At 31.9% G+C, this 21,229-nt stretch overlaps 2 protein-coding genes across 3 annotated transcripts; one reads left to right on the top strand and one right to left on the bottom strand.

The window, feature by feature from the left end:
- The first annotated feature begins 10,080 nt into the window (after positions 1 to 10,080).
- Positions 10,081 to 15,188, top strand: LOC140818111 (CDPK-related kinase 1-like). 2 transcript variants are annotated; one of them, XM_073177964.1, is made up of 12 exons: positions 10,081 to 10,203; positions 10,367 to 11,158; positions 11,758 to 11,888; positions 12,108 to 12,149; positions 12,236 to 12,344; positions 12,638 to 12,716; positions 12,799 to 13,095; positions 13,270 to 13,382; positions 14,070 to 14,177; positions 14,254 to 14,316; positions 14,405 to 14,572; positions 14,919 to 15,188. In XM_073177964.1, the coding sequence occupies exons 2-12, from the start codon at positions 10,667 to 10,669 to the stop codon at positions 15,054 to 15,056; spliced, it is 1,740 nt and encodes a 579-aa protein (XP_073034065.1). In that variant the 5' UTR covers positions 10,081 to 10,203; positions 10,367 to 10,666; the 3' UTR covers positions 15,057 to 15,188. The 2 variants fall into 2 exon arrangements, with proteins under 2 accessions (XP_073034065.1, XP_073034066.1); XM_073177965.1 differs by lacking the exon at positions 10,367 to 11,158.
- Positions 15,189 to 15,538: 350 nt separating this feature from the next.
- LOC140818112 (rhomboid-like protein 20) lies at positions 15,539 to 20,883 on the bottom strand. The gene is made up of 8 exons (XM_073177966.1): positions 20,617 to 20,883; positions 20,429 to 20,529; positions 19,532 to 19,672; positions 18,316 to 18,382; positions 17,846 to 17,997; positions 17,596 to 17,697; positions 16,820 to 16,945; positions 15,539 to 16,235 (listed from the first exon to the last, which is right to left on the bottom strand). The coding sequence occupies exons 1-8, from the start codon at positions 20,639 to 20,641 to the stop codon at positions 16,062 to 16,064; spliced, it is 888 nt and encodes a 295-aa protein (XP_073034067.1). The 5' UTR covers positions 20,642 to 20,883; the 3' UTR covers positions 15,539 to 16,061.
- Between the last annotated feature and the right edge of the window lie 346 nt (positions 20,884 to 21,229).

Genomic DNA, 21,229 nt, shown 5'->3' with positions numbered 1-21,229 from the left:
GGTTGAAATTCATTTTTTTGCACGCATTACCAAGTGTGCATGATTATTATTTTACGATATTTTTTCCCCTACTTTTATGTATTTTAATTTAATTAATATGCTATTAACATGCTCAATTTAATTAATTACACTATATAGTAAAAAAAAATATAGTTCAATACAATTTGAAAAAAACCAAATCTTAGGCAATATCCATCTCGAAACAAATCAGAATTTTGGCTAAAAAAAGCATATATATTTTAATCGCACGCATTGAACTTTAGTTTCACAATTTTCTCAAATCATACATAAATTTTAAGATTCACGTAAATAAAAAAAAAAGATATTCGATTAATTTGATTATTTAAATTATATCATTTTCATACAATCGATTTGTTTAGTCGAATTTTATAACCAATTGAAATTAAAAAAATGGCTCCCGAATTGACATAAAGTGAGGGTTAGGAGACCGACCGGAGCTGTGGTCGGGCAACAAGCTCACGCAGCCGACAATTGGCGGCACGCATTCAAGGAATTGTCGGGTGTTGCAATCCGGGCTAAGCTCTCATTGTTATTTTATTTTAAAATATAATATTTTAATGCTAGATAAATATATATAATATTTTAAAATGATATTTTATTATTATTATATCGATGATGATCAGGATATATTAAATCGTATAACAGTCAAAACACGAAGTTCTAATTGTTGTTCTAACATGGATAATCGTTGCAAGATAATTACATCAATATACTATTAACTATCATCAAAATAAAATATGGGATTTGTACCAAATCGTAGGATTAGCGGCTAATTACTTCAACAAAATCATATTGAAAGTGTAATTCAAATCTTTTTGAATAAACATAGTGGCCAAAGTATCATTCAATGCACAAGTTTTTCAAAAAAATTGATTCCGCTTATACGTACTACCTGTTGATGCACACGTATGTGTGTAACATAATATGTGAATATTATGTATGTCATGAATCTAATATATTTATATTTTAAAATTATTTTGATATAAATGATGTTTAATATTAAAGATCAAAGATCACAAAACAATTTAATTTTTTCGGAATTAAAATATTAATGTTATTTTATTAACGAAAAAGAAGTGTTCATGCATGTAATTAACCAATTACATTGCACTAAATAGTATTTTAAACAAATTCAAAATTACACTGATTTGGGCCGGCCCATCCTAAAACTTGGTCCATTTAATATTTAATATCACATGTATGAGAATGACGCAAACCATATGTATACAAAGAAAAGTGATTAGACTAAGACGACGGGGGATAAGCTTCATCGTCGAGAGAGAAACAACACAACAATTATTCTAATAATTATATATTTGATTTGACCTACCTGCTCCTGGTGGTATCAAAATGCCACTATTCGGAATATTTTATCGGTCTCTCCAGGAAAATAGATCCACAATTCCCTCCCTCAAATTAGACTTCCATTATTCTGGTTAATGTACGTGGAGTTGACGACTGCCTAGTGCCGGGAAAGTTAAAAATGTAGCAGATTATAGGTGACTTATATTTAAAACTATTTTGTATTATATACACTCCACTTCAATATAAAATATATGTCAAATTTATTCATAAATAGAATACAAATGAAGTGTAAATATCAACTCTCTCAAAGAAATAATAATAATAATAATAATAATAATAATAATAATAATAATATATCTGAGTACAAATATTGAAATAGCTAATATATATCTGAAAAAATATTAGAAAATTAAAAATTTCAATATATATATATGACGATTTTGGTCATCTATGTTATAAATTAAGTTGTTGTCCATATTTTTTTGATGATATTAATTATTTTTTCAGCGAGAATGTTGATAAGATATTTGCACGCAAACAATGCCGTGTCGATGTCATGTCAGCACTATCAGATCAATATGTTATTTTCCCGAAAACATTCAAAAACTCGAGAACCGGTGGTACAAATTATTTATGATCAATAATGCCGAATCATTACACTAACCCGAGACCCTCAATTAAGTTGCATAAATTAAGGGGCAAGATTTTCAATGGCCATAAAACCCTAAATTAATGGTGGTCCGTTTTTGCAGTCCCCCACCATTAACCAAGCTAGAGGATTCTCCATGTCCATTATGTTTATGGAGGCCACCTAAAAATCACATAATGATGGTAAAAGTAAAAGTAAAATTTATGTGTTCCGAATATTGAATCATCATTGTCTTTATTGGATGGGTGGTTGGAACATGGATTGATGTTTAAGTCGTCAAGTTTGAGATATCACTCGCTATAATTTTTTTATATAGCATTAAACATTTGTTCTTTGAGTGGATCTCATGTGAGACTTTAAGTCGTCAAGTTTGAGATATCACTCGCTATAATTTTTTTATATAGCGTCAAACATTTGTTCTTTGAGTGGGTCTCATGTGAGACCGTATCACGGATCTTAATCTGTGAGACGGATCAACCCTACTCATATTTATAAAAAAACTAATACTCTTAGCATAAAAAATAATAATTTTTTATGGATAGCCCAAATAAGAGATCCGTCTCACGAATACGACCCGTGAGACCGTCTCACACAAGTTTTTGATTTGTTCTTTTGTAGTTAATGTTGAGAAATTTATTTCGAATATAAATAATTTGTGAATGAACTCCAAGGAACGTTTGCAACACTTTTTTTAAGACATGTTTTCTCCCTCTCTTTAGTCACGTGGATATGAAAAATTTCTCTTATGATACAATGGAGATGTTCTGTAGATGACTAAATTAAATCAAAATCCAACAAACCAAAATTGTTCTTCTTGATCTAATGATGTCATATATATAGAAATGAAAATTCGATTCAGAACAGATGCAGCTCTTCATCAAACATTGCATCATTCATGAAAACCAATAATTATGAAAATTGTTTTAACATTTAATATATCATGTTTTAGGTATTTTTAATGGTAATTTTGTGTAATTATTAGAAGGACGATAGTTTAGAATCAACGATTATTCTTTTTGGAAGGGTACTTGAAATGTGATGTACGAGTCGTCGTACGGAAAAAATTTGAATTACATCATTACTGATTATTCAAAAAAAAAATTTAATCATGATAAAATTTAGAATGTTTTTAACATGATTTTACTAGTTAAATTAACTACAGAAATTAAATTAAACTGAACTCGTTTTATTAAGCATCATGTAAAAGTTAAATTAAATAAATGTAAAAATTCAATTAAATTGAACTTATGTGACTGATTTCATCATTTAACCTAATTCTTTTTATTTTGTAATCATCAATTACTCATTTTTCAAATAGTTTGTTAAATGTTATTATTAAATATAATAAGTTTATTTAGCATTTTATTGAAGTCCCATATATTATTATTATTGTTGTTGTCGTCGTCATCGTTATTATCTTTCTTTTAAATGTCATCATTGTCGGGTTTGACAAACCTCTGTCAATTTATGAGTAGGTCTATTGTGAGACGGTCTGACGAATCTTTATCTGTGAGACGGGTCAACTCTATCGATATTCACAATAAAAAGTAATACTCTTAGCATAAAAAGTAATATTTTTTCATTGATAATCCAAATAAGAGATCCGTCTCATAAAATACGACGCGTGAGACCGTCTCATACAAGTTTTTGCCTCAACTTATTATGGAAAAAAATATGTGTGATAGGATGATTGCCCCAAACCTCACAATAAAAAAGGCATTACATGAATGCAACATTTCATATGTACGAATAATTATTATATGTAAATACGTGTATTTTACATATATACATGTGTGCGAATCAAATCATTTGTCCGAGAATATATCCAGACAACCTTTTATATCTCTTTTTAAATCATCTTTATTCTTTGGAAAAAAAGATAAGAAGATATGGAGGATAGAGGGTATCTGAGAATAAAATTTTCTTTGTCTATTATTACAAAGCTCCATTGTCAATAAAAAAAATTTATAAAAATAAAATATAAAAGGCGAAAAATGGAATAAAGCTTTTGAAGAATCGAGTGAATTTTGTAGTGATTTAATATTTGAGCTTTGCGATATTTATTGGTATTTGGACTTTTGATACAAATATAGTTGTTGGCAGTAACCATGCTATGTCTTGACAACACAGCTCCATTGTGTACTTTGTTTGGTGTATCTGTCTCTTTGCGATTTTGATATTCTATATTTGTCTTCTTCGTAAACGAATATGTGAAAGTAAAACTATATTTTTCTTCTGTTTTTATTGATTTTAAAATATAATTACATATCGAGATAGATACGTAAAGAGAGACTAAAGTTCATAGCATGTATGAACATAAACCTACTTTTAACTTTCCCTTTGTATTTTAACACATGAACCCAAATCTGGTTCAAATTTTTTTAATTAATCTAAAATTTGAGCAAAATTGATTTTATAAACTCGTATTTTATAATTATAATTAAAAAAAATAGCGAGCTTTTAAACCATAATGCGAACGAACTGAACTTCGAAAATTATTATTCGAAACATAAGGTTTTTCATAAAAAAAATATATTGTGTATGATAATAATGTGTTAATAAAAAACCCCCAAGCAAATTAGTTTGTAGTTGTGGGGGTTTAAATGACAGTCCTCTCCTTATTAATATCATTTTAATGCCATTTATGAAACTGTATGACTGCCATTTCATTATATATATATATATATATATATATATATATATATATATATATATATATATATATATATATATATATATATATATATATATATATATAAAGACGGGTTGAGGAGTAAATTATTAAAATATAAAATTTTACATTTGTTTTTATGGAGAGAACGATCAAAATATGTCGTATATCTCTCACTCATTTGTTAAAACATCAAGGTCCGTCAAGAACTCATAGTAATATGCCTATCACGTTAAGATTAAATGAATTTTAAGATATTTAGGCACAATCATAATTGGCAAAAACTTGTGTGAGACGGTCTCACGGGTCGTATTTGTGAGACGGATCTCTTATTGGGGTTATCCATGAAAAAGTATTATTTTTTATGCTAAAAGTACTATTTTTTATTGTGAATATCCGTATGATTGACCCGTCTCACATATTGAGATCCGTGAGACGGTCTCACATGAGTCCCACTCATCATAATTAATGACAAAATAAATAATAATAATAAAAAAATAAATATTGGGCTCCCCGTTATATTATAGAATTATATATATTTGTTGGAGAGTGTGGCGGTGAAACGCTGATTAGTTGGGGGTCCGAAGGTTTGAGTGGTGTGAGAATATTTTTGTCTTAAATATTTCTATATACCTAATCTAGGGTCGTATGAATAAAGATTATGTAACTTCAATTCATTTAATAATGAAAATTTTCCGCTCTCAACGATGTATGATCTGATGAAATAGACGATCGTTTGATCAATAGTCATGAGTTCAATTATTCCTACAACACTTTCTCTGACAAGTTTGTCGTATTATTCAGAGGTTTACTCAATGTGCATCGAAAAATAACGATTACGGATGCACACATCATCAAATCACGAAATTTTTCTGATGCTTTCATGGATGTATGCACAACACCAACCACATAAATCTCTCGAGTATTTTAATTTGTTTTGATTTGATTTATAATATTAGCATATATTCATCGTATATGTTGCACGATTCTACTAATAATTGATGGTAATAAGAAAATAAAGTGGTTGTGGTCGCTCGTGTGGATTTTGAACGAAGGCCGTAGATCTGATTTTTTTAAAAATAAGTTTTAATGGAAATTATGTAAATGATCGATTGTCTCTCCCACCCATGTTGGTTCTTTTTATCGTGCCTTTTCTTCTCTATTTGTACTCTAATGTGAAGCATTGTATTTGTTTTACGATTTTTTTCCGTAAAAATTTTGTCTGTTTTGGATTTTAGTTTGATTTTCATGCGTCAACTTGAATTTTTTTTTATCCGAAATCACTAAATCAATCAAATATTATTTATTTGACATCAATACTCTCCAACGTAGATCATGTGATGAAAATAATATATTGCATACATAAATAAAATAAAAATGATAAGTTTTTTCTTCTTATTTTGAAATATTGAGTTACCTTTTACCTTATTTTACTCATTATATTTGGTTAGATGAATTTTAATGCATGCAACATAAATTTTATTATATCCACATGTCAGCCATGTAGGAGACCATCGATATCAAAATAAATAATATTAGATGGATTTAGCTGTTTCTGGTGATAATAAAAAATTTAAAATTAGTGGATGAAAACAAAATTTTAGCTAATCACATGACTAAAATGCAAAAAATATCAACTTAAAAAACTAAAATTAAAATTTTATTTATTTATTAAAATATTTTAACCTAAATCTAAAAAATAAATAAAAAGTAGGTCTCTTGTAAGACAGTCTTACAAATCTTTATCTATGAGACTGATCAATCATATCGATATTCACGATAAAAAGTAATACTCTTACCATAAAAAGTAATATTTTTTAATGAATGACCTAAATAAGATATTCATCTCACAAAATACGACTTTGTGAGATCATCTTATAAAATACGACTCGTAAAATTGTCTCACACAAATTTTTGGTATAAATAAATTAGAGTAACTTGACTACTAAAGTAGAAGTCGTGGTAGTTGAAACTTATTTATTGTTAATATTATGAAGTGTGATGGCACGTCGTATCAATTTATACTTACACCGCCTCTGATCTCCATGATAGTGAAATAAGCTCCACTAATCTAAAAGATATTAAGTAATCAATAGACTAATAATTTATTATTTTATAAAATTAATTTATAGCTGGATGAAGTGCGTGAGTGTATAAATATATATATATATATATATATATATATATATATATATATATATTTAATTAGCTAAGAACTAAAATATATTTTTGGATAAATTTGTGTGGGAAAAAAATAGATCAATTTATTCAAATATTACCATCATTATTTCAACGACTTTCGTTAGTAAAATATGGTAGTACGTAAATGCACACGGTATCTGCAACGTAAATTAAATTTTTGTATAAAATATATTATATATAATAGATTTGTATATGAAATATAATTATATTAAATTAATTTATATTTAATGTTATGATTTTGTCGCGAACATCTTATGGAGTTTCATTTCATATTTAAATTTTTACTATATGTTTGCGTGAACATCTCAAGGACGCTCTTGGGGTGAACAACAAGAGTCGCTCAACATATGAAATCTATGGATTTTATATGATCAGGTTGAAAAATTAATTTGAAATTAAAGCAAAAAAAATGGAGTGAGTCTAATGTGAGACAGTCTCACGGATCTTAATCTGTGAGACGGATCAACCCTACTCATATTCACAATAAAAAGTAATACTCTTAGCATAAAAAGTAATACTTTTTCATGAATGACTCAAATAAGAGATCTGTCTCACGAATACGATCCGTGAGACCGTCTCACACGAGTTTTTGTCAAAAAAATGTACTTAAGTAACATCAGATATTTCAAATCATTCATTATATTTTGAACCAAATGAATACAATTGTGAGACGTGAATTTGAAATCAAATCCTCTCAAATCCTTCGATTCGATGAATTTCATCGAAAGGTTCCGAATTTTTTTAAAAAAAATTATTACATAATAGTGAATTTCTAATATAATTGAACGGTATATATTTTGAAGGAGATGTATTTTATATTTCATTAAAAAAATATTGTGATTTTAAGGTTTTATATATCACACTTTTCTTGTGAATATTCGATCAAAGGCTACATATAACGAGAATTTAAATTTGCTTTATTAAAAGTAACAAAGTCGAATAAAGTCCATTCCAATTTTTCAGTTTCGATATTATAAGTCAACATATTGATTTATCTTTTTTTTTAAAATGTTTCAAAATACCTATATTTTTCATGAATTCGTAAGATTTGAATCCGAGTCAAATATCATTTGATGGCTTTACAATTTATTTCAGATATTTGAATATTAATTTATAGATCGTGAAGAATAAGAAAAAAAATCAAAGACAAAAACTTGTGTGAGACGGTCATACGGGTCGTATTTTGTGAGACATATCTCTTATTTGAGTCATCCATGAAAAAATATTACTTTTTATGCTAAGAGTACTACTTTTTATTGTGAATATCAGTAAGGTTGACCCGTATCACAGATAAAGATTCGTGTGACCGTCTCACAAGAGACCTACTCAAAATCAAAAGTGTGTATTATTTAAAAATGAAAGTAAAAGGTTGATAAAATTTTAAGATAGAATGTTTAGTAACTAAGTTATTATAATATTAATTTTTTAATAAAACATAAAAAATATTGTTGCTAGAAATATAGTTTCATAGTGTATTGTCAAAATGTAAATAGTAAATTTGGATTGTAAAAAAATATCGAGGATAAAAGTGTTTAGAAATATTTCAAATTATTTACAAAAATCAATTTCGAAGAATCGGAATAAGAATGAGACCAGCTTCTCGATTTGAATTAAATTAAGGATTAAAAACACCAAAAAAAAAAATGTTTTTAAAATAAAAATTGAAAAATCATTTTTTTCAAAGATTGTAAATACTCTCTTAAGTGTTATTTAAATTCTAAGGTCATTCGACCTTGAAAGCTCACTTATGGCAATTACTCAAATTCGATTGCATTTTCTATAAATTATTCTTAATTATTTAATGATATTTTATTAATATAAATTTATGATCAACACAATGAATTTTTAAAGCACCAATCTTCAAATAAAAAGTCTGGTTTACACATTTTGTATTTGATTTGAGTAGGTCTCTTGTGAGATTCTCTCACGAATCTTTATCTGTGAGACGTGTCAACTCTACCGATGTTCACAATAAAAAGTAATACTCTTAGCATAATAAGTAAAAAAAATTCATGGATGATCCAAATAAGATATTCGTCTGACAAAATACGACCCGTGAGACTATCTCACACAAGTTTTTGTCTTTGTAGTTAATAAATTTAATTTATTCTTGTCATTGAAATGCATAGTCAAAGCTCTTTTTCCCATCCCCCCTCTTTTGCATAGTTCCAACTTATGATTATGATTTACAAGCACGTAAATTGTTAATGTCAATCAATAACCAAATGATAATATTTTGGTTTTTAAAAAATTTCATAATATTTTCATTACAATCCATACATGAAATTTGAGTCTTTTGTTTTTTTATATTAAACATAAAATTTCATATCATAAGTTGAAAAATTATCTGGGTGTGACAAAGAAAAATCCGACATATAGATGATTCGATCTTATAGATTTCTTGATTAAATTTAATCTATGCAACATGTGAAAAAAGTTTATCATGAAATGCATGAATGTCAAATAAACTTTGTATGAAACTTATACATGAGTACATCCTATGTATTCTGATCAAGGTTCTAAAAAGCGTGGATGTCGAGCTCCAAGCTTTTCAAGTTTAAGCGAGATTACCATGACCTTAAGCGTGAAAATATTTTTTATTTTTAGTGTAATTGTAATTATCTCAAACCAATAAATTGATAAAATAATACATAAATATGATAAATTTAAGTTTCATACATTAATTCTCATATTTATAAAAACGTAAAAATCTCAAAATTGTCAGACACGCTTAATCATAATTAAAATTAAAAAATAAGCATCTAAATTATAAACCTAATTTATTATTTTAAAATAAAAAAGACATACTTTCAAAATAAAAAGATGTAAAAATAAACAGACGCGATTAATTGTACTTAAACACGTTTAATTAAACACCTTAATTATACTTAATTCGGTCAAACTACATATTGACCACTTTTTTGCTTTTCTTCGAAACGAGGTATTTTTGTCGAACTTCAAGTTTAAGCGTGCTTTTTTAAAACACTGATTCTGATAAATCCATATTAATTTTCTTTAGGATTACCAAAGGAATGACTCAAAGTTCAAAACCCCAAGAAAGGTGGTCAAAGCTCAAATGGCACACAAATTGTTAATTCAAGAAACTAGTCTCCCTCCCTCTCTCTCAACAAAGAACAGGCTGGAAGTATCCAAAAAAACTGACCCCGCCACCATTATTGTCAGTTAATGCTTAATAATACGGCCTCGAACAAAACATGAGCGTTTGTGTTTCTCCACAAGTCATCCAAATCAAATTCAACGAAAATAAAGTATTGAATTTGTTCATAAAATGGGAAAAAAATTAAAATTTTGAAAAAAAAGGAGAATGTAAAAGACTAAAAGCAGAACAAGAAAGGTGGTGGCGTTTCTTTCTCTTTTACCCCTGCAATTCTCTTTTCTTGTAGCCTCTGCTAAGAATCTTTCCTAGCTTTTGTGCTCTTTTTCTCGGTCCCGTTCTTGTTCTTGTTTCTTGCTTTTTCGGGTTCCAATAGCTTATGTTTTTCTTCCCATTTATGCAGCTGTAATCAGTTAATCTTGCATTGATCATTGCAAATTCGCTTGTTCCACCTTCTGGGCTCTGCTGAGAAGGCCTAAAGATACTGTCTTTGTTGAACTGTTATCCTAAGTTGTAAAAGTTTTAGTATAGTGGATCAACTGTCGACGACCTCCTACCTTGTTGGAATTCTCCTCTTCGATCAATGGTTTGAAATTGAAATTTTACTGTATGTTGTGATCGCAAGTTGTAAGATTATCGAACTTCCTTTTGGCTTTATTATATTTACTTTCTTGAATCCTTTCGCTGTTCGGTTCTTGATTTCATGGGACTCTGTCACGGAAAACCCATTGAAACCCCGCAAAATCTGTCTGAAAATCCAATAAATTCGGGTGAAAACAATGATCTTGTACTCAATTCCTCTACTGGGAAGACACCCAAGTTCCCGTTTTACAGCCCAAGTCCATTTCGTAGCACCTACAAGGATTCCCCTGCTAATTCCGGTAGTGTCCTTTCAACTCCTCTGCGCTTTCTTAAGCGCCCATTTCCACCACCATCGCCAGCTAAGCACATTAAAGCTTTGCTGGCTCGAAGGCATGGCTCCATAAAGCCGAATGAAGCTACTATACCTGAAGGAAGTGAGTGCGAGATTATTGGGTTGGATAAAAATTTTGGGTTCTCTAAGAATTTCACCAGCCACTTTGACCTTGGTGAAGAAGTGGGGAGGGGACACTTTGGGTACACTTGTTCAGCTAAGGGAAAGAAGGGTAGCTTGAAAGGACTGGAAGTGGCTGTTAAAGTTATCCCTAAATCGAAGGTCCAGTTGTTTATTAGCTTATATCATGCAATTGGTTTTGCTTAGTCGACAGTACTTTGTTGTTTAAGTGAAAAATGTTCTTATTGTGAATTGCATCTGTCACTGATCTTGTTTAATCTCTCTGTTAGTTTTAGTTTTAGTTTTTGTGTTTAATATGAAAAATGTGCTTATTGTGAACCATATCCTTGCTTTCTGTATCTTCAGTGTGTGATTGAGATATTATGAATCTTACAATCAATTGTGAAGTGTCTGAAGCATCTCATTGGGCGAGTATGTAGCTTATAGTTATTTTATGGCTTAGGTTTCTGGCTGTTGATGAGATTGGTCTTCATTTGAATGCCAGAAATGGTTTTAATAGTTTGTGATTGTTATAAATTTTCAAGTTGAGTTTTTGTCTAATTTTAACCCTACTAGATTGTTTGGCTGGTATATCTACTATTTTACACGGGAATCTTGTGGTTTATTGGCTACATTGCTGATTTCTTTAAGCTTATATCACGATTTTTAGTTCTGACTGCACTTTTGGTTTATTGTTGCTCAATAAATGCAAAGTTAGTCATGCTATTATTATTATGAAATATGATAATATTTTGGTGCAGATGGCGACAGCCATTGCCATAGAGGATGCCAGAAGAGAAATCAAGATACTACGTGCGCTAACAGGACATAAAAACCTTGTGCAATTCTATGATGCTTATGAGGATGAAGAAAATGTCTATGTCGTGATGGAGTAAGTTTGAACCATAGAATTTTGCAACCTTAGCAGCTAAAGATATGACAAAATCTGATCATGAAATCCAAGGAATCAAGTGGGGGGGAACTCTTAAATAAGAATAGAGGCTTGAATAATGCAATCCGGATATCCATGGAGTGATCTAACATGTTACACAAAACAATATATTTAGAGATCATGTTTCTCACCTGTAAAACTCTTTTATTCCATTTTCAGGTTGTGCAAAGGAGGAGAGTTGCTGGATCACATACTTTCTAGGTATGCTTATAATTTCTTATTCTATCCGCACTATGGGCTATTTTGCTTTGAAGTCTCACAAGTCATGATCCATTTGTTTGAAGCAGGGGTGGCAAGTACTCAGAAGACGATGCCAAAAGTGTGTTGGTGCAGATTTTAAGTGTGGTTGCATATTGCCATCTTCAAGGTGTAGTTCACCGTGATCTAAAGCCTGAGGTATGCTACAGATATCTGCCATTGTACTGTTTTGTTCCACTCCCTTTGAGTACTCGGGAGATTCATTCTTTTTTTGACAATGATCTTGATAGTCTGGTAAACTGTTGTCAAGCATGCATTTTTCCATTGAATTTACTCGTTGATCATACTAATAAATTTTATAGCCTTCTCTAGAATTCATCAAGTACAATTAATGCTTTTTCATAATTTTTTCAAAGCATGATCTGTCTTATCGAAATGTTAACTGCCAAATGGCTTCTTTCTAATGACCTTGATATCTCTTGCTGCTCTAGAATTTTCTCTTCACTTCGAAAGATGAGCATTCCCCTTTGAAGGCCATAGACTTTGGACTCTCTGACTATGTAAAGCCAGGTTCAGTCTGGTTTTGTTTACTCTCCGTCTCCTCTTTTATTATGATAGAAGTCAGTGTGAGTGAGTGTATATTATTTGGCAGATGAAAGGCTGAATGATATTGTTGGAAGTGCTTACTATGTGGCACCTGAAGTTTTGCATAGATCGTATGGAACGGAGGCTGATATGTGGAGTATTGGTGTCATTGCTTATATTCTTCTCTGTGGAAGCAGGCCATTCTGGTCGAGAACAGAATCTGGAATCTTCCGAGCTGTTCTAAAGGCTGATCCGAGTTTTGATGAAGCTCCATGGCCTTCATTGTCTTCCGATGCCGTAGATTTTGTGAAGGGATTATTGAACAAAGATTACCGTAAAAGACTAACCGCTGCTCAGGCTCTTGGTAAGTAGTTGGATAAGGTTGATCATGAAACTTATGGTTTGTAGCCCAGCACGATCACCAAAATTTTGCATCTAATAATGTAATGATATAGATATCTCTAACTTACCTTTTCATCGAGTTCATCAATGAAAGTTGTAGAATACTCTAATAGTCTAATACTATTGTTGTGCCTAGGTCATCCGTGGCTGGTTGGTCATCAAGATGTGAAGATCACTTTGGATATGATAATATATAAGCTTGTAAAAGCTTACATATGCTCATCTTCTCTGAGAAAGGCGGCTTTAAGGGTATGCATATCTTAGCTGTCAAGTACTGAATGATACTAGAAGAAGAATTTAACCTGGTCTATTGCATTGCATTATATCACACATTTACCTGATCACTTTTTTCCCTTTCCCTTGTGATGAATTACAACAAGAGGAACTAATAATCTGTATACATAATGAAAGTTAAGACCAAACCAAACTAAGCAAATCATGTAAAGGAGAACACTGAAGTCAACTCAACTCACTAAAGGTTATTTCGTACTTGCTAGATGCCTATCTCAGCTATGGATGATGGTCTCTTCTGTCACTCTGCTCGCTAAAAGGCATTTTTCTCGTCGAACCATGAAATGCCACAATGTTTTTTTTATAGTTCATCGTAAATGGTCATGGATCCGATTTTATTTTGTCACTTGTTCTTGCTCTTTATTAGTTTTCTCATCTAAGCCTACATCAGTCACATGCGTTCATGTCCGGACAGTCGCTATATTCCTTGATACTAAATCTTTATCAGTCACTAACTTCCCCAATTCATAGATATCTGCAGTTCTTGATTTAGGATCTCTTGATATAGATTCTTCCTTCGCTACCCTGATGCCGAAGTTGCCAAAAAGAATTATAATCTATGAATGTTCTTTTATTTGTCTTCAGATAATTATCTCCCCTTGTTTTCATCATACTCTTCATACTATCTGATTCACCATTTGGCAGGCTCTTGCAAGAACTTTGAGTATACAACAGTTAGCCTATCTACGAGAGCAGTTCACTTTATTAGGGCCAAACAAAAGTGGACTGATCTCCATAACGTGTTTCAAAACTGTCAGCATTCTCGCTCTCTTTTTTTAACTTTTAGTTTTAATTTATTTCTTCGGCAATGTAATCCATTACTCTGCAGGCTATAACAAAGTATTCAACTGATGCAATGAAGGATTCACGGGTCATCGACTATGTAAACCTGGTAAAAGTTTTAGAAATCTTTCTTTTTTTACATTCTTTTAGTATTTGATTCATAACTTACCAGTATAGTTTTGTCATGTGTTGTGTAGGTGAGTTCTCTTCGATATAGAAAGTTGGATTTCGAAGAATTCTGTGCTGCTGCAATAAGTGTTCATCAGTTGGAAGGAATGAACACCTGGGAGCAAAATGCACGTAATGGTTATGAATTCTTTGAGAAAGATGGAAACCGGCCTATTATGATAGAGGAGCTTCCCACGGTATGTCTCTCCATCCTCTTTATTAGGCCCTAAACGCTAGAGAAGATTCCAAATACAAAAACTAGCTCTTAGAATGCAAGTACCCTGGTGCTTAAGGTTATAATTTCTTATGAAGCCGGAGTAGGATTGTATCGCTATTGAAATTGTGAAGGGTACGACATGCATGTATCAATAACTAAAGTGAAAAAAAATCATTTATTACCCTTCAAGCCTCAAGGTGTGGATTTTGAGAGACTTGAGATTTTCTTGGCATACTAGATTGGCTAAAACATGTTCAGGATCCTCATTATCGTGTCTCTTTCGCCTGCTCTCTAAATTTTATAACCACTAATCTGGTATTTTATAGGAACTTGGACTCAGTCCATCTGTTCCTATTCATGTAGTTCTGCAGGATTGGATAAGGCACACAGACGGGAAGCTCAGCTTCTTGGGATTCGTTAGACTTCTACACGGAGTTTCTTCTCGTACATTTCAGAAGGTTTAAAATACAGTCACCGTCCTTTTTGGATAGCAGGCTATTCTCCTTATGACTTAAATGCCTCAGAAAGATTTGTCTTCTCGATCAAGTGATGACCTGTTGAAGCTGCAGTCTTTCGCAGCGAATTTGTAGTTTTGGCGATAGAAGCTCTGCTGCTAGTTTTTTATGATAGTCACTCTTATGTTACATCGAAGCTGTTCTTTGTATTTTGTCTCTTCCAATATTGCTGCCATCGAGTTGAGGATTGTACAGATGAGACAAGATCACAAAATGCGTTTTTTTAAGGCCATGAAATAGCTGAAAGCTGCAAATGGTTATTTACCGTTATACTTTTGCACTTGATAACACATTACCTGCGAAAAGGTTTTTAAAATGGAGAGTTTCATCTACTCAAAATCATTTTTATACAGAAAACATGTAACAGAATTTTTCAGACATTTGAATGATATTGACGGTTTACACTAGCTACTTGGGTGTGTGTGAAAACATGTGATAAATTTTCCAACCTGTTATTTACATGCCACAACTATTTTATGTTTCTTACATGAAGATGATAAGTTATACATCGCTGTTGTGATTTATTTACTTTAAAACTCAAGGAGTCATAACCGTACAAGTCACTCGACAATAAAGTTCTATCTCGTTGACAGGAATCAGTATGAAGTTTTCTGGTGGACAGAAATCAGGGGAAAATGACTGAATGGATGCTTTCATGCATTCTCTGGAAGTGCCTGGTGGACAGAGTCGAATCGATAACACCTAAACAAACGCGTATCACAAGCATCTGTACACAACCTCGGGTTTCTACATTAGAAGTATATGCTTAATCGTCTAAACAAAAGACCACAGCGAACCCTGACGGAGAAAAAATAATTGCTGGGTCTCGACAGTTTCTCAAGAAAGATGATCACACTTTGGAAAGAGCCTCTCAATTCAAAGCCGAGTTTAGAGGATATCCATCTTTTACGTTGAACCGACTTCAGTTTTCTAATGTCAAAACTACTTGGCTGCTCAACTTGTGTGTGGGTCGAGAAGGATGTTGGTTGCTGCATTAACATCGTTCCTAGCACGTATTAGAGCTTGCCTTGCTGAGTTCCTTTCGAATCCCATTGAAACCAGTGTAACAATGGAGTCCTCGGGTGGTTCCAACATGGATGACGCGGGAGCAGGAGCTGGATAATTTCCCTGAAGCCAAAGAAACAAAAAGGTTGCTCAACACGGTATGAACAGCCGCAATAGAATTAGATTCTTTGTGTGCCACATGGAATAGCCATTTATACAGGGTTATACACTCGCATGCACAAGAAACAAGAGATCTATGAATTCATAATTGACTCTTTTTTATATATATACAAAAGCGACTGTGTTGCACTTGATAAAAGTTAACTTGAGACATTTAGGTTGCTTTTGTACTTAGTTATTTGACATCAATAACTTCAAAGCTATACATTTCAAATTCACAATTGTTTGAATGCTTATTATATGGGGTAGTTTTGAATTCATACTCTCTAAATTTTACCTCTTACATGAAGAAATGTAATAAAATTCAAATGCGCCCATTATATTAACGTCTTTTTAAATACTTCTGTCTAATAAGTTCCTTCATCTTTTTAGTTTCAAGTTTCAAATACTTTTGTCTAATAAGTTCCTCCATCCAAATCAAATCCTTCCATCTATAGCTTGATGTTAAACGTCTTCAGCACAAGACAAACAATGTAAAGAGTGTAACGTAGGGAAATTCATCCAAATTTATATCGTAAAATACTTGCCTGCATCTGGCGAGAAGCGGACGATGGTGCACTTCCCAGAATGTTCCTAGGTGATACCGTGGGCGATGTGTTTCCAATAGATGGCCAAGAGAGTCTCGAAAAGAAGTAAGCAACAAAATCTGGTAACTGAAAATGGAAATTGCAGAAGCTAATCAGGCATAGATTCATCTGGTACATGAACTTTCGGTATAGACTTGCTAACTTGATGCCAAGGCCTAAAAGTATTTCACAGGACAACAAAAGAGAATAATTATATATAGAGGCCTAAGTTCCCTATTTATTCAGCCCCAGAAATTGCAAGTACAGTGCATTACTCTCAGTGAACTAGTCAGGTATGAGATGTTTGAACATTTAACTTGCCAGACAGTTTATAAAAAGAATCCATGAAATAGATTAAACTATTAAAATTATTAAAATGTAAATCAAGTTGCATAATAGTACCAGATATGAAAAAACTTGAATACCTGTTAAGGTGTAAAGTTGAAAAGGCCATGCATCTTAAGCAAATGAAAACCAGTCACAGAACAATCTTAGACATCTCATTAAAATCATCAACCTTGAATGGACCTTACCTACATATTATTTTGTCAACCATATCTGAAATTCAAATCAACCACCATTAACAACATATTACACCAGTCAATAGTTATGTTTCACCATGCTACAAATTTTGAAAGCCCGTTTAACATGTTCTTCACGGAACAAGGATGCCAATAATTTTTGAAGAAAATGTAAGCTGAAGTGGCCATAAAATGAAAGCATAAATTAGGCACTACCTTCATTCTACGTGTATGGAACACATTTGAACGGTACAAGGAACCTGCTAGAATACCACAGATCCCTGGTAGCATAGATCTTTTCCACGATGACAAGAGGAGCTGCAAGATAGCAAATTTAGCATAAATAGTAAGTATAAAGAAAAAGGCAACAAAATAAAATGAATATACCAGTACCTCAACTCAAGAAACAAAAAATAATAATAAACAAATCAAAAACAAAGGCCATATCCACAATTTGTTTAATTACCTGAAGACCAGCCAAATATATAAAAGTCTTGTCAGAAAAGTTGAGACTAAACACGCGAAATCGAGTTGACACTGGAATGTCGAAATAGAAAGGTACAAATGAAGAAAAAATAAGGCCATATGGTCCTGACGTGAGTATATTCAAGGAAGGATCTGCCATGAAAAAAAAAGCAGCCGATGGATTAGAATAAGACTGAAGAAAAAAGAAACATAATTCATATAAACCGTCATTTCATTAAATTAAAAATAAATTGCAGAACCATACAAAAAACATTCTCTAGACAGAAAAACGGACACCACAAAAAACAATTTTAGAAATACTGAATGCACAACTTATGTAATAGAAGTAAAGTACCAGCTAATCAAATAATCGAGTATGTAATAATGCCAAAGAAATAAACAAAAGGAAAACCCTGAATATTCCAAATGAAAGAGAAAAAGGAGCCAATTTTTTAGGGAACCGCAGCATACCTTTGAGTAGCCATTGTGCAATGACTTCAAGAACTAAAGACACTATAGTAGAAAACAACACAAAGACCTGTGTGACAAGATGGACAGAGAAAAGTTAACATCTTCATGAAAAGATGACAGCTGCTATGCCGACAACTATTAATATAATGATAAAAGCTGTCTATCGATATATTAGAGATAAGTGACAAATTTTCAAGCATAAATGCCACAATATTATTGATCATTAGTCCTATACATGACATGGAAAGTGGCCAATCTGAATTTGCCAACAACAGTAAACACCATGGCTATTGGTAAAAATTTGAAGTTCAGGTCACTTTGCTAAAACCAAGCTTCCAAGTCTAACAAGGCAAAATTTTAAAAGGTGTATACTGAAAACAGTAATCATTCACCCACATACACTTGGCCATCGAGAATATATCACTATTGCGCTTGAACATAGTCAACCTATGAAAGCTGAATGCATCATCATAAGTCACAAGTAAGCAAGGATCAACTATCTAATTTGACATTTAGATATATCATTCATATCTTTACAATATTAATAACTATATTATTAAGGAAGGATGATACAAAATAACTACCTAGGTCTCTTGGCATGTTTTCTTTGTTCTTTGTAATAACCCTTACAAATAGTTGTCTTTGATATTTTGATTTGGTTTTCTTCAATTTTCTAAAATATTGCTTTCCTCCAACTAATAACATACCATATCAATTCATAATATTTAAGATTACTAAAAAATAATTATATATATGTATATTATATTATTAGGTAATAAAATCATAAATAACTAACTTTGGTCATTAAAGCACATCAAATTTTCTTTCCCAAAGTTTCCCTTCCTTTTTTTTGACTTTTACTAGGAAAAAATAAATAAAAATTCAAACACAAATTTAAACAGAAACTACCCAACAAAAGTACACTTTACAAAAGCATATATTGTATATGAAATTACACTTATATATTAAAATCTATGAACACCATGCACCAAATATCGCTAATATGCATAAATTATTAGCCCTGGTAAGATTATATTTGTAGAATCTGGAATATATGGACCAATTAATGGCCAAAAAATTGCTCCAGCATAACATATTAAAAGATTTGTAAAATGAATCACATTTACAGCAAGACTGCAAGTTGTTTAAGATACTTGAGAGCTCAATAAACCAATAATATCTCCTACATAGAACTTGACCTTGAACAAAAACTTACAGAATATTTATTAGATCCTATCTGCCTCTCAAACACGCGGAAGTAATACAGCAGAGAAATTCCAAAAACTAGCTCCGGCGTGGATGAGAAGCCAAAAACCGAAACTATCAGCTTCCATATTTGAAGTTTCTTAAAAATATCCTGCCCCAGGAGGGAAAAAATAAAGTCAACAAAAAATATGCAGGCATAGCGACAAACTGATTAATAACTAGAAATTATGTAACAAGAACACAACAATGCAACTTGCTTCTAATGCCCTAACACGGTAAATATTTCGGCCTCTAGGAATGTATCCGTGACCAGACATACACCAAAATATTTGATATCACAAATAAGCAAATGAAGATTTGAGATGCGCTTATTTAAGGTGCATCACGAATGGATGTGCACAGGTATTCCACGAGCCGGATCAGTTCTATGAAAAATTTGCACGAGAAAAAATCAACAGTGACACCTCATGGCAACAATATTTAGAGACTATTCTCTTTTATTAAATAAGTACAATCCTGTAACTAAAAAGTGCAGATCTGAGCATGAGCCTCAAAAAGGGAAATATCAAAGTGATTTTGGCAGCTGGAGCGACATTATACATGACCCAAGTTAAACCGATTATTACTTGGTGCATAACAGCGAAACATCAGAGGGGTCTGAATTCCAAAATCTGCAGTCCAGACTCCAGCATGACTAAGAAGTAAAGAAAATATCATAAAAATTTTGCAGTACATAATCTACAATAATCAGATGCCGTTCAATCGTAAGGATAAAATACCAAAAAATGGACAAGGTCAACAAGTAAACCCATAAAAAAATTCAAAATAAAAAACCCACCTAAGCTGATAACCTTAGAATGCACTTTAAAAAGGGGGAAAAACCCTAAAGCCATAAACGAATCGAAACCTGGTAAGACAATGCGAGGTTTCTGTGACGACCTTGGATCCCAAAAATAATTGTGAAAAGAACAGTAGCTATCACCGTCGTCCTTGTCAGTGGCGCATTGTCTTCAAAAAAAATAAAAATAAATCATACCAACTATGAAGAATCGAATAAAAAATGCTCAAAAAAACAAACGAGGAGGGGAAACATACTGAAACCCGATGGTCCGCCGTTCATTTTCAGCCAAAAGTCGACCCTCTCCAATTTTGTCTAATATACCTACAAAAAATTATGCAATCGTGCTAATTATTACCTATATGCTTGCCGATCTTTGTTCAGCCCCTTTCTCCAATTCTTCCCCTTCGTATCGTCCTCCCCCAACTTCTCGTCTCCTAGTCGTCTGTAATCTATCGATGATTGGAAAATCAATTCGGGTCGACCCGTTTACGAGTTCGGGCTGGCCAATAATGATTCTTCTCGAGCAAAATTGATTTTTGTTGTGAAAAAATAAAAATTTATGGTAAAAAGTAAAAATCTCAAATACTCAAAATTTACCAATCAACACATTTTATAATATTTTTCTCTCTACTCAATTATGATTTTCTTCACAAATGAGAGATCCATTTATAGAGTTTCATTACATATAATCCAAAAATAAAATACATCATTACCTACATCATCACACACAAATTTCTAACTTTACAACTCTTATTTTCAACATTCAAATATTCAACTATTACTTTTTCCATATTAAAATATATTATTTCAACACTCCCCCTTGTGATGATGATCATGATACGATGATGTCTTCATTACGTGTTTTGT

Source organism: Primulina eburnea, chromosome 17 (genome assembly GCF_022965805.1).
Source record: "Primulina eburnea isolate SZY01 chromosome 17, ASM2296580v1, whole genome shotgun sequence".
NCBI classification, from domain to species: Eukaryota; Viridiplantae; Streptophyta; class Magnoliopsida; order Lamiales; family Gesneriaceae; genus Primulina; species Primulina eburnea.
Note: the sequence above shows the minus strand (reverse complement) of the source record. Positions and strands in the feature narration are given on the sequence as shown.